Below are 15,032 nucleotides of genomic sequence, written 5' to 3'. Positions count from 1 at the left end.
TTCCACTACAGTGATGGGAGGCTTCAAGTAAACTGGCCCCGGCTCCGTCCCTACTATAATCTACTGCTGTAGCACAAAAGCAACCATAAGAGAAACCAAATTTTCCAAGAACAGACAGTAGGTGGGACCAACCTCAAGGCTGAGTGTGCCGACTCCTCAGACGGGCCCTCACCCTAAATATAGCAAGTCTCGTAACAATGCAGTACCCATTCTAGATGCCCACCCCAGTCTTCTGAAAGTAGCTCTGGTTTCCCGTTATAACACAATTTAAGAAAATGTATACCGTAAATATCTGAACATTTTACCTGAATAATTTCAGAATTAAATTTAGATTCCAAATGTGCTTCTCTTTCCACTTCAATGCTTTCTTCTAATTTCCTCATTCTCAGGGTAGTTGCCTAAAAACAAATTAAAAGTTTAACTAATAGCCCAGCAAGGTGGAACACACCAATACTCCCAACATTCAGGAGGCTGAGGCAGGAAGCTTGTTGCGAGTTCAAGGCCAGCCTGGGTTACCTAGTGAATTCAAGGCCAGACTGAGCTGCATAGTGAAAGCCTGTCTCCATTTAAAAAAAAAAAAAAAAAAAAGTGTAGCTCAGAAACACTGACAGTTAAAGCAGATACAGATCAGTATATTGCAGAAATGTAATTAACACTTTAGATTACTCTAGCTATACCCTCAATTTCGTGCTCTGCAGGAGTGAAGCGTAAAAATCATGCTCAGAAAGACTGCTCCACGATGGGTTTTTCCTTTCTAAGCTTTTCTGGGAACCACTCCCATCACGAAGATTCTTTCTGACCTTGGTAATGCTTTCCTGCAGCCCTGCCACCCACCCACATAAGCACAGGTCTGCTTGCTGTCACTATAAAGCAGCTTGTATTTTCTGAAACTTTCCATAAATTAAATCTGCCCATGTGTACCCTGCACGGCCTGGCCACCGTCCCCTTGCTAAGTACTTTGAGATTTCACGTATACAGCTGCACATGTCATAATGTACTCCTTTGTACTCTTAAACAGTGCTCCACTGCACTCATCACCACAGCCAGGTTCTCTACTCACCTGCTGACAGCACAGACATGGGATTGTTTCTAGGTTAGGCTACTAAGTAAATACAAATAAAGTGCTTGAACATTTCTACACAAGTCTTTTTAGTCCTTTTCAGTTCTCCAGGGTAAGTAGGGAAGAGCAGAATGGCTAGGATAACACCAGGTACACTGAATAGTTTCTAAAACTGCCACAACTGTCCTAAGTGGTGACAACCACGTGCATTCCTAACAGCAGTGTACATTTTCCACTGTCCCACATCCTCACTACCACTTGTGCAGTCACTTCTGTTGTTGTTTTAGTATGTCCTTTCAGTTTCCCTAGTAACAGTGACACTGGGCATCTTTTCATCTGCACGGCTCCTGAGACGAAGTACTTACTCAGATCTGTGTTGTTCACAGATACAGGGCTTTTGCAGAGGGGAAGGGAACCAGGAGAGGGAGGAAGGGGAGGGCAGTGAGGAAGGGAGCTGATGGAAAAAGGCCTGAAACGTGTTATGTGCACGCACAACTCCCCCGATGACTGTCATCATTACGTACTGCACACACGTGCAATAAATACAAAAAGAAAACAGTCTCTGCCGGCGTTGTGAGTGGGCACGGAACGCAGGTCTTGTGTGTGCGAACCCCGGGTCCTGCACGTGCTGCGTAAGAGCTGTCTCACTGCGCTACATCCCCAGCACCCCGCGCTTTTTAATTGGTTATTGTCACACTGTTGAGTTTTGAAAGTTCCTTAAATAATTTGCATGCATTTTTCTTGGATATACAATTTGCAAATATTTTCTACAAATCTACATATTGTCTTTTCATTCTTTTAACAGTGTCTTTCATACAGCAAATTTTTTGTTACAATGAAGTCTAATTTTTCAAGCAGGAATCCATTTCTGGGCCAAAACAGGAGTGGAAAGCTGCATTAATACTATTATTATTGAGAAAATGCAACCCTGCGAAGCACTGGGCCCCTAGTCTCTAAAGGAGAACTGGTCATGACCAACAGCATCTCAGGAGCAGGGAAATTAGGACTAAGGAACACCCAACACGTCTCAGGGTAACAGCAAAAATCCCTGGTAGCGTATTAGTCAAACATAGATAGTTCAGTAGTGATAAACACATCATTAACTTTACCTCCCTTACTGAATACATTTAAAAACCAATGAATTATATACTCTATAAAGGTGAATTATATGATATGCAAAATACTTATCAATTAAAAAACAAAAGAATAGAAAGGTCAAGAATAACGTCCAACAAATGACAACCAAATACCTTAAACTTTTGTTCCCATTGGTGAAAAAATCCTTTTAACTACTGACCTTTCCTCCTTAGAACAGGGACACCCAAAGACTGGGGGGTGCTTTATAAAGCATGCTGCACACTTATAGCAAAGAAATCCTTATGTTAAACCAGACTAGAAGACGTATTAACCTAGGCAGAGCCAATACTAATAAAAAAAACTTATATATGCCTTACAGGATAAAGTATTTGCCTTTAAGGAATTAATGTTGGCCAGGAGTAGTGGCGCACACCTATAATCCCAGCACTATGGAGGCTGAGGCAGGAGGATCATTGCAAGTTTGAGGCCAGCCTGGCTTACAAAGTGAGTTCAAGGCCAGCCTGAGCTGCATAATGAGACCCTGTCTCAAAAAGTCAAAAAAAAAAAAAAAAAGGAATTAATGTTGAATTAGTCAGTATCTACTATGCTCATTACAGATTCTGTAAATAGGAGTCTAGCCAGTCACAAAGAAATAGTCCATACGGGTAGAAAATAAAAGATTTTTAAAACTATTAAGGGAGAGAAGAAAGAAATTATCTTAACAAAATTAAAATACTTTTTTTCTCATTCCAAAAAGCATATATGTAGATTTCTCTATTAAAGGGACAATCATATGTTTTCTTAATATATACTCTGTAAAAAAGCAATTAACAGGGGGTGGGGATTTAGCTCAGTGGCATAGTGCCTGCCTGGCAAGCGTGAGATTGTGAGTTCAATTCCCAGTACCAGGGGGAAAAAAAAAAAAAACCAAAAAGCAATTAACAATCCCATCATGGGGCTGGGGATTTAGCTCAGTGGCACACTGCCTGCCTGACAAGCGCAAGGTCGTGAGTTCGATTCCCGGTACCGGAAAAAAAAAAAAAATCCAATCATATATATATATATTTCCACTCAGGAAGTTAAGAGGATCTGTTTTTTCCTGTCTTAACTGTAACCACATGGTCGAAAAACTAAGAGATCAAATCTCTATTTTCAACACCTTTCTGTTTTGAATAAAACGTCAGAAAGAAAACAAATTTATAAGCTGTTTATTATTACTGCAACTATCAATAAATTAAAAAGGATAGTAAGAAAATCTTTAAATGTTTAAACAGACTACTTCCAAGAGTGGACTTTGTTGCTAGAATAATTAAAGCTTTCCTGATAATTTTTTTTAATCTTCCAGTCTGGCAAATTAATTATTATATCCACCAGAGGGTGCTAGAGAAACATCAACGTGCTGTTCACTAAAAAAAATTAGCGCAACATTCCTAAAACGCCTCACCAGCATTTACTCCCAATGCAATCAACAAAGCCAAGGCATAAAGCACAACAGAATCCTGATTAAAACACAATATCAATACAGATTCACATATTTAATTAATCAGGTGAGTTAACCATATACAGTTTTGCTTCTAATACAATTATTAAACTATATTAAATCTGTTCATATTTTATCCTTTATTAGCTGTTTGCCATGTCCCATGCCCAGCCTGGGCTACAGAGTGAAACCCTGTCTCAAAAAGATTAAAAAAAAAAAAAAACCAGCTTTCCACTGCTGAAGAAGGCAATGTAAAGAAAGACATCTCCTACCCCAACACTCTGGCACCTGTTACTTTATCATAAACCAGGCATGAGCTGCCCACTCTAATTCAGCATCAGAACAAACCAAACATACCCAGATGTCCCACACACCACACCTGCTTCTGCAGCTTCCACGGGCCTACTCCAAAAGTTCAGAAAATGTGTGTGTAACGGATATGCTGAAAGACAGCAAACACACACGAAGTTCCTACTACTTTCTTTCCTCAACTACAATATATGCAACTGAAGAGGATATATGTAAATAAGGGAATTAGTCAAGCAAAAACCTTTTGTCTATAAAATCTAGCCTGCTAAAACAGACATCAAGAAAAATAGAGGAAGCATCATACAAGTACATAGTAGAGAGCACTTTCTCAGTAGTATATAGGTATATAGCACTCTTTCCTAAACAGTTACGAAGTTTATCCCAGAATGTCCAACAATTTGTGTAAATAGAAAGTAACTGTTTATTTAACTATTTTTTTCAGAATTTTTCACCTGATAATTTCCATTACTGGACACTTTTACAAGTAAACAATATGGTAGTGATCCATCTTCAAAAAGATCATTCTAAGGGACTGATCATCATAAACCAATTTTACAATGGCTATTTCAGTGCTAAGCACATTTTATTTTGTTGTGTTTTAATGACTCTAAATCATTTTTACATGTTAATAGTTATCTACAATACTTACTCCTCAGCCAAATGAGAGGGAAAATAGTTGCTGTACTTCAAACTCTAAAAATGAAGTGCTCAAATTATTTTTCATTACCAAGAGACACCAAAAAGAGCCAAAGTTTCCAGGGATATAGCTAAGAACAATCTATGAGACCTTTACTAATTATCATCCTTGTTTTAATCAAATACCTTAAGAAGCCATATTACTCTGACATTTAATGAGGGACCTTTAAGTAAGCATTTGTTCTGCTTAGTGTCACTTCTACATGAGAGAATACAGTCACACTGTCACTGATATAAATCCTACAGCTGAATGTTAATATTCTACAGTTTTCAAACAAGTCTTTTGTATTTATTTGACTTTTATAATAACATGGTATGCTTTACCCAAAAAGACTATACTACATAGTATATAATATTTCAAATCATGAGGCATTCTAGTTTAAAGGGAGTGTGTTTAAGTAGTACTCTTATTTTCCGTGTAGCCAGCACAGTATGTAAGAACAACTCTACTCAGAGGCAAAATTAATGCTGCTTTGTGAGCCAGAACACGGGAACTGCTGTGTAGAAGAACAGCTACTTTCCTCGTCAGGGAAGTCCGATCTACTGAATTGTACAGTAGTAACAGAAGTCCAAATGTGGTAAAGTTAAACCTGCTAAGCAAATGCTACTGTATAGAGACACTTAAAAGATCATTACATATAAGTGAATATGTTTATACTTTTTGCATGATAATCTCATTACCACATATTATACTGTAACGGTCAACCAGAAAGAAGAAGTGCCACATTTAAAAAGTGCCCGTGACATCCCAGACACTACACAGGGCCCTGAGCTGAAAAGGTCAAAGTGGGTACTGACACCTCTAAGAGCATTTCCACTCCAAGTAAGAAAAGGCCTGTGTTACAAAAGAAAATTGATTTGTCCCTAAGAGGCATTCCGTATATTTCTCTGTTGTGACAATTCACTTGTAATTGCTTTATTAATGGCCAAATCACACTTGTTTCCAGAATCTTCTAGAGTATTTCACATAAACAACCTGCTTAAAGCAACCCTCACTCTTGATAGCAGTGTGAAGAAACTAGCTGAACACAGATACGTAGGGCTGTCTGTCTTGGTAGTCTTGCCCACAGTCCGTGTGCACTTGGAGGGCAGGAAAAAAGCTAAAGTCACAACAGCAACAAAACCCTGCAAGTTTCAAAAAGTACACATTAGAGCAGTGGGATGACAGAACGTATCGGAGAGCACACCACTCTTCTCATTCGCAAGAAACGAGTAATGAACTCCATCACTGAACTGGTGAAAGTACTTTCATGGAAAAAATTCTACTACTTTTAAGAGTAGTAAAAAAAAAAATAGGAAGTATTAAGAATAGAATTTGTGGGTCGCAAATTCTGATTACCATAGTAATAAACCAATTTCGCTTCTTTTAAAAATTGTCTTTACCTTTTCTGGCAACAAAAAAATCAATTTAAAAAATCTTTTAAATCAATTATGAATATAAAATGTTGTACTTAAATATGTAATGACTGTACGTGTGACCATACATCCCCAGTGATTTCATCATTACTACTTCATATGACTCCTACAAACACACGATGGTTCTAAAAAGATGGATTATACAAGGCTACCTCCGTGAAATATATGAAATTGCGAGAAGTGAAATATATTTTTCTTTTCCTTTTTCACTTACATTTAGATATAAATGCTACTTTCTATGCTTCTTTTTGTGACTACAATATAGCATATGACTGACAGAAGCAATTCAGAATTCATTTGCAAAGACTCCTCTCTCCACTGTAATCTTCAAGACTCTTCTATTTTCTCAGAATTAGGTTTGCATCTTCTCTTTTCTCTTTTCTTATTGAGTTAAGCTTATTTCCCATGATAATAAACTCCCCTTGTTGTAAAGAGGCTTATAAAAGCCATAGATATTTCTTTTTCCAGTTCACTTTTCCCTTGATCCTGTGGTTTCCAGCACCACACTTATAAAATTGGACTGGGAGTTTGTTTTTTTTTTAATCTAAGAAACCATTGATCCATGTTATAATGATTAAGCCACACAATGGTATACAGTTTATCAGATTTTAAAAATATATATTATATATAGAGATATTTCTTTGACTCAAGCACATAAAGAAATCACCCTTCATGAAACATAACTATTAAAAAGCTTCACTGAAAGCTAGAACATTTTACATTATGCTAAACATCTACTATTGGTTACTTTCAATCTGGTATTAGTGATACTAAAAATGTGTTTACTTAAATTAAAATTAAAAATTTTCCTCTTATTATCTCAGTATCTCTGAAAATACAACTTAAGTAATTATCTAAATAACTAGAATTACTGGTAATGTCTCCAAAATTGAATGAAAATAGTATAAAATGTTCACTAGAAATTTAACTTCTTGTTCATTATGTCACCATGTAGACAAATAGCTAATACAAAATATATTCACTTAAAAACAGAGAGAAATGTTATAGGTATCTAAATATGAAGAATCATAGGTAACTCAAAAGATTAGACTTGCCTACTTCTTATAAACAGAATAATAATAGGTATATCTAGGATACCTCCAAAGCTTCAAACTGCCCAAAAGCACAGACCTCCTACCATAAAAAAATTTACCAATTAGCTAAGAAGAACCATATAGTAAAAACAAAACTAGTCTAAATATTTGTAACATAAACCAATAGAAAAGATATCACAATTAAATATTCTGCAGAAGAAAAAGTCAAAACCACTTTATTCACAACATTTTAGTTTTTCAAATTTAGACAGAACTGGCTTATGAAAAATTTTACCAACCAAAAAGAAATCACAACTAACTAGTAGTTCTTCACAACTAGAAGGCCATTAAGATGTTTTTAGTGATGATCATAGGATTTTATAGCATCCTGAAGTGACATCTAAATTTTTATTCTAATATTCAAAATATTAAGTCTATGCTAATCCTCTTTATAAAGTCACTTATAAACTACATAGTATTTTTAAATGGTGATATAAATTATGATCAACATTCTTAAATGTATTGGCCTGAAAGCATACTAAACACTATGAAAAATAAATTTTAAAAAGTTTTCTGTTTTACTTTTTGAGTTTTGCTATGTAGTTTAGGCTGGCCTTAAACTCACTATATTACCCAGGCTGGCCTCAGACTCATGGCAATCCTCCTGCCTCAGCCTCCTAAGTGCTGGGATTACAAACTTGCACCACCATGCCTGGCAGTTAAAATATTACTTAAGCTATAATTTCATTTGTAACTTATTTTCTAACCTTATAAAAAAAAAAAAATAGGTTATGTATGGTAAGAGTGTAATTTTATCTTTGCCCAGATCATAGTTAGCATTACTACTGAGAATTCCTATATATACCCCAAACCTAGTTTTCACAGTTAACATGTTATATTAGTATGGTACAAATACTCCATTCTAAATATGAAAAAGAGATCTGAATAGATATTTCTCCAAAGAGAACAATACAAATGACCAATAAGCACACAAAATGGTATTTAACACCATTAGTCATTGTTTAACACCATTAGTCACTGGAAAGAAACAAAGCAGAGATACTTTTGTGCTTTAGATCTGAAATGCCCCCCACACACACAGCACAAGCCCCCACGCCTCTTGTTTGGAAGATGACTGGGTCCTAGGGCATCAGCGCCCAGCCGCTGTTAGGAGGCGGGGGTCCGATCGGAATGGGCGGGTCCCTGAGGGCTTGTCCCTGAGGGCTTGACCCAGAGGGCACAGCTCCCTTCCTGGCTCTTCTGACTCCGCCTTCTTGCTGCTAGGACTCGAGCAGCTCTCCTCGACCCAGGCCTTTTCCCTCCCACTATGCAAGGACTGAAGCTTCTAAAACGTCAGCCAAAACACAGCTCCTCCTCTAAGTCTCAGGTGCTGGGCATTTTCTCCCAGCGACAAGGAAAGTGACAAGACAGATACTATTTCAAACCCAAGAGGGTGCTTATAATAAAAAGACGGACGTTAGCAAGTATTGGTGAAGATGCGGACAAACTGGAACCCTAACACATTGCTAGTAGGAACGTTAAATGGTACAAAATAGTCTGGCGCTTAAAAAGGTAGTAATCCCAGAGAGACCATGTGACCCAGATAGCCCATTCCTAGATGAAAAGGAGAAGTGATAACACTTGTACAGGAACATTCTCAGAGTATTATTACTGATAACCAAAAAGTAGAAACAAAACAAATATTCATCAGCTAATATATGCATAGCACAATGTGGTCTATCATACGTTCAGTGATAAGAAGAAGCTGGTACATGCTACAACATGGATGAGCACTGAAAACATTGTGCTGCCAGGTGTGGTGGCATACACCTGCAATCCCAGCACTTCGGAGGCTCAGGCAGGAGGATCGCCCTGAGTTCGAGGCCAGCCTGGGTTACACAAGTGAGTTCAAGACCCATCTGAACTATAGTGAGACCCTATTAAAAAAAAAAAAAAAAAACTGTGCTAAGTGATAAAGTCAGTCAAAAAAGACTACTTATTATAATTCCACACAGAATAGGCAAATCTATAGAGACAGACTGTAGATTCATAGTTGCATGGGCCCAGAGGGATGCCAAAATAGGACAGTGACAGCTAATGGGTATTTGGGTAGATTTTTTATCAGGGTGGTAGAAATGTTCTAAAGTTGACCGTGATGATGGTTGTACAACCCTGTGAATATACTAAAAACTACTGGATTTTATACGGGTGGATTTGGGGTTTTGGCCTTTTGGTTTTGTCGGGGGGTTTGTCCTTTTGGTTTTTTGTTTTCCTGGTTTTTGTTTTGAGACAGGGTCTCTCTGTGTAGTTCCGGCTGCTCTTGAGCTCACTGTACAGCCTCAGCCTCCTGAGGGCTGGGGTCACAGGTGTGCGCCACCACACCTGGCTGTGGGTGAACTTACAGGACACAAACTAAATCATATTTTTCATTTGTACACTGATCCTCCTTTCTCATCTGAAGTCTCACCTTAAAATTATCCACAAAACCAGCTAGTAAAAATTATTCAAACAACAAAATTTGTATTTAATATTATTTTTGCCACTTCAGATCCAACTACACTAAATCTTTTCCTATGTTGCTTCCTCAGCCTTATGAACAGTCATACTGCCCAATACTCCATGAGAAGTATATGTTTAAAATGACAGATTTTAAGCTTGGGAAAACAGAAAATCCTTTGTTCAGGTACAGACATTTTCAAACAAGCCAAACATAAAACATAAGTGTTCCCCAAAATTATTCTATGCTTATTGTGATATAATATGTTCTCTAATCTTAAACATTAATAACATATATGTTATAAAAGAATGATAGAAGCCACCTCAAATTCTTTCCTAAGACGTTCCTCTCGTTGAGTACTAAATTCAAGTTCACTCGTTTGTCTCTGTAGAAGGTCAGAGCATTCCGTATGTTCTCTCTCTAACTGTGCTACTTTCTTCTGCATACTTTGCACAGCACTGTCTTGCTCCTGCAAAAGAATTAATTTTTGTATCAATAAAGTTTATACAACATCAATGACTAAAAATTACCCTACAAAAAATGACAATATATCTATGCTTCAATCATAATATGTTAATTTATATACACAAGAGAGGCCTATGTATTCTTCCACAATGTTGCAAAATACACCTTTTAAAAAGCACTATTGGAGTTTTAGAATTTAAAAATCTGACATTCCTTTTACAGCTGAAAATGTAAACAGCAGACTAGAATGCTATAGTAGTTCAACTGGCCTCTGAGGGTACTTACATAATGCTGCAGTTCAACTGCCCCATACATAATGTTTACCCTTCTGATTAAATTATAAAGTATTCAGTAGTTCCAGCATATATGGTCCCTTTGTGTAATAAGGAATGACTGGTCTGAAGGCTTAATAATGACCCTGAGAAATTTTTATAAACATATAGTTCAGGCTGATAGCTTTCAAAAGTTGCATCCACTAGATGGCTGTGTTTCATTTCTTCTTCAATTTTCAGAAAGTGTTCACATCTTTGCTATACTACTGAAAAAATACCTAAAGATAGTCTTCTACTCAAATCTCTCCATCCCCTTTTCTAGCTGAACTCAGAAATCAGAGCTGAAGTCCAAACAGAGCTGACAGGTATCAGAGACGGTTTCCACGTCACTCCCGCTCAGCCTGTCCGGAGCGCCTTCTCGCTCTTCCTCACAGCACACTCGGGCTCACACACGCACACAGGCACATCAACGCACGTTCCCCAGAGTTCCTGGCCACTCAAAAGACATCCAATTCTGGGTCTGTGATTCTCAAGTGTAACTCTTTCTGAGACTGTAGTGTGGGTGTCACTTCTACATACAAAAACCCTCTCGAACACATTATGCACTAAACAAGAAACCATTATTCTACATGACAGTTCTCTCTTTCAAGCAGTCAATAGCACCACTATTTATCCAAAATCACTGTTAAATTACATGCTTTCTCCACTTAAAATACACAGTCTCCAGCTCTTAATTCTCCACTTACATACTACGTATCCTTTAATGTGTATAGACAGCAATTTACAAGCTTAATCACAAAGTAAACCAAATAATTTGAAATAAAAATAAAGCAAGAGTCAATAACCGAAAGATGTTTACATCCTTTTTGATGGTAATTTCCTCATAAAATATTTATTAATCAAAGTAAAGGAAATTATTCAGGATGCACTGGGGGTGTGGTTCAGTGGTACAATGCTTGCGCACCACGCACAAGGCACTGGGTTGAATCCCTCGCACCACAAAAAAATTAATCAGGAAGTCTTATGGGATTTATCTGTAAGAAAACATAGGCAACAGTCCATCAAGAAAGATGTGAGTACAAGGAAGTTGGGAGAAGAAAGAAAGAAAATGGGACTTATGACTTGTAATCCCATTTTATTGACAAATAGTAAAGATAACATATAATCTTTCTAAACTCCATTATACTAAACAAAGATTGTGTCCATTTTTCCCTGTGAATTGAATTGAATCTTATTTTTTTTGAACCTGGAAAACCAAAGGCTAATCAGACCTTATTATGTTTAGTCTGTAAATCGCTTCTAAATAAGAGTATTTGAAGATGTAGATGAAACTAATCTACCAATTGTATTTTCCAGACAGAAGTTAAGAAGTCAACAATTACACTTCTTATTCATTTATTGATACAGACATAAAAACACACACAAACACACATTTCTATGGAAAAGATACTGCCCTCAAATAGTAGAGTTTTCAGGAATTCTATTTCAAGAAGCCATGTTAAGCCAACTGACTATATTCAGATAAACTACTTTGATTTTCTAATGTTAAACCTACCTGAGATTTACTGTATATTTTTATATTTTATCTTTTTTAAATTTTGGTACTTGGCATTGGCTAATACTTGTATAATATTTTTGCATGCATATTCATGAATAACATTATTCATAAATATCTTTTCTTGTATTCTCATCGGTTAGGAATTAAGATTAAGACTATAAATATTTTTCCATTCTCTGGAGGAGTTTATTTGTTCTTTAAATCTCTTCATTCCTTGCTAAAGTAATATGGGCCTGAAGTTTCTGACAATGACTCAATTTATTTAACGGTTATAGGAAGATAAGATTTCCTACTTTTTACTTAAATTAGGTGGAGAAATGGGGATGGTTATATATGCATATATCTGCTTCAAATACCTGGCCACATAATTCTATTGCAAAAATCAACAAAATGTGATAATGTGCCTGAAAAAATCCTCCAACCTAAGAGATGAAGTCTAAAATTTAACGGGGCGGCGGGTAAGGTAGAGAAAGAGATATGTGAAGAGGAAATAACTTCAAAATAATATCCTCAAAGAACATAAGCAGCTCTAGAATAGCAGGTGAAAAAAGTCACTAGAAGTTCTTCCTCCAAGAGCCAGGCATGTTGACATACGTTTGTAATCCCAGCACGCTGGAAGGCTAAGGCAGAGGATCACAAGTTTAGCAACTTAGTGACTTAGTACGACCTTGTCTCAAAAACAAAATTAAAAAAAGAGCTGGGGATGTATCTCAGTGCAAAGGCCCTGGTTCAATCTTCTCTAATATGATAATGCATAACTTCAATTAAATTCCTTCCCCTAAGGACAACGTTGACTAATCTTTCATACGTGGACCAGATCCATTAGGGAACCAAAGTTGTTGCCAATTTCCACAGTAATATGAGTGCCTTAAACATGTGTCTTCAAAACAATTTCTGGTAAGTTTCAGTTATTTTGTTCTATTTGAGTTGTCATACCTCCTTGACATTAAAATGGTGCAGTCAAAATGTCCTGTTTTTCCTGTCTGTAAATAAAGTGATAGCTGTGTTTTCCTTAACTGCTTCTATAAACCACACATTTAAATTTTTTATAAAGTTTAAATACTCTAACTTGGGGCTTTAACAACTGACAATAAAAAATATGTACTTATTCTAGGAACGCGGTCGGCCTCAGTGTAGATGTGTTTTCTCTTTTTTTTTGGGGGGGGGGGGTGGTTTTTTTTCGGTACCGGGAACCGAACTCACGACCTTGCGCTTGCCAGGCAGACGCTTTGCCACTGAGCTAAATCCCCAGCCCCTAGATGTGTTTTCTCGATCGTCCTGCGTGCAGCCAATCTAAACCTGACTGTCTCTCATACCTCTTCAGAACCTGTGAGCAGAAACATGTGGGTGTGTTCTCCTCATGAAAATGAGGTCAGAGCCGGGCGCAGTCGTGCACGCCCGTAATCCCAGCACTTGGGAGGCTGAGGTAGGAGAAGCACTGCAAGTTTGCGGCCAGCCTGGGCTACAAAGTGAGCTGGAGGCCAGTCTGAACTGCACAGCGAGACCTTGTCCCAAAAAAACACAAACAAAAAGGAAGAAAAAAAAGAAAATGAGGTCCCAGATATTAAGGGAAGGTGCTGAAAATCCATTGTCTAAAGGAATTTTTTTCTTTCAAATTGGCAAATTAATTTCAAAGGTTGAGAGAAATTACTAGACAAGCAAGCAGATGTCCAAAAACCTTTGCTTCTTTTATTGTGCAAAAGGTGTTTGGTGTGATATACACCATTCATCTATTTCCACTTTTGTTTCTTGTACTGCTGGGGTCTTTTTCAAAAAGAATCTGCCCATTCCAGCGTCCTGAAGCATTTCTCCTGCCTGCCTCTTTTAGTAGTTTCACAGTTGTAGGTCTTCAGTCTAATGGAGTTTGAGCAGATTTTTGTAACTAGTGAGAAATACAGGTTTGGTTTCATTCTTCTGCATGGGTATATCCAATTTTCCTAGCACGGTTTGCTGAAAATACTACCCTTCCATCAGTGTGTACGCCTTCCTAATGCCTTTCCTGGAAGCAGCGGCTAGAGAATCGTGGGTGTGCCGTACACTGTGCTGTGCCACTGGTCTACGCATGTGCTTTTAGGACAAAACCAAGACGCTTCATCGCTACAGCTTTGTAACATATTTTGACGCAATGTCTCCTGACTTCTTGTTCTTATTCAAGATTCCTTGGGCTGTTCAAGGTGTTTTGTGGTTCTACACAAATTTTAGGACTTTTTTTCTAGTTCTTTTAAGGATATCACTGGTATTTCAATAAGGATTGCATTGAATTTGTAGATTGTTTTATCTCCCAATAAATGTATAGCATAACCCTGGAAAAAAAAACTTTTGATACGGAAGCACAATAATAATGTAAAATGGAAAGAAATTAAAGTCATGTAATGGTTTAAGTAATTATGGGACACATATATGATAAAATACTACACAAGAGTTAAATTGGGTGAACTAGAACTATTTTATTACCTTGGATAAATCTCAAAATACAAATAAAAATGACAAATTAAACAATGCATGATATTCTATGTATATTCATAAAAGACACAAAGTCCTAAAAAATAATGTATTGTCTACGTATACAGATGAAAATTAAAACACCACCTTCAGAACAGAAGTTCCGTTTTGGGGATGGGACGATGGTGAGATGGAGAAGTGAATCGGTGTAAGTCTTCAAGGAGGTAACAATTTATTATGTGTCCTCAGTTCTGAAGCAAACATGACAAACACTAATGTAATCCCTGTCGGGGGTACTGGCTACATTAACAGAACTGGTACTGATTATATTAATCCTTGAGGTGTTTTCATATGTTCAGTTACTTAACTTTATGGTTTTATAAATACAATCTAAGTTTGAGGTGTAACAGATTAATCAACTTCCTGTCAAATAAATCTAACTTTAAAACTTGTGACACAGCATTTGTCTTCTAATTAATCAAAAGCTAACTGGGGAAATGGACAGATTCCTAGATATGTACAAATTACCAAGGTTGAGTGAAGAAGATATAAAAATCCTGAATGACCCAATATCAATTAATAAGATTGAAAATGTGATTAAAAACCTACCAACAAGGAAAAGCCCAGGCCCTGATGGATTCACAGCAGAATTTTACAAGAAATTTAGAGAAGATAATAATACCAACACTCCTCAAACTCTTCAATGAAATTGAAAAGGAAGCAGTT

At 37.0% G+C, this 15,032-nt stretch overlaps 1 protein-coding gene across 1 annotated transcript in view; it reads right to left on the bottom strand.

The window, feature by feature from the left end:
• Positions 1–15,032, bottom strand: part of Ccdc171 (coiled-coil domain containing 171) — a gene marked incomplete at its 5' end in the record, with an annotated part of 359,501 nt that overhangs the window by 300,502 nt on the left and 43,967 nt on the right. Inside the window, 2 exon segments of the mRNA XM_013516391.1 lie at positions 306–398; positions 9,892–10,038. Of these exon segments, the coding sequence (XP_013371845.1) occupies positions 306–398; positions 9,892–10,038 (240 nt within the window).

Source organism: Chinchilla lanigera, unplaced genomic scaffold, assembly GCF_000276665.1.
Source record: "Chinchilla lanigera isolate Chin_1 unplaced genomic scaffold, ChiLan1.0 scaffold00033, whole genome shotgun sequence".
Taxonomy (NCBI): Eukaryota; Metazoa; Chordata; class Mammalia; order Rodentia; family Chinchillidae; genus Chinchilla; species Chinchilla lanigera.
This window is presented reverse-complemented; position numbering and strand designations above follow the sequence as displayed.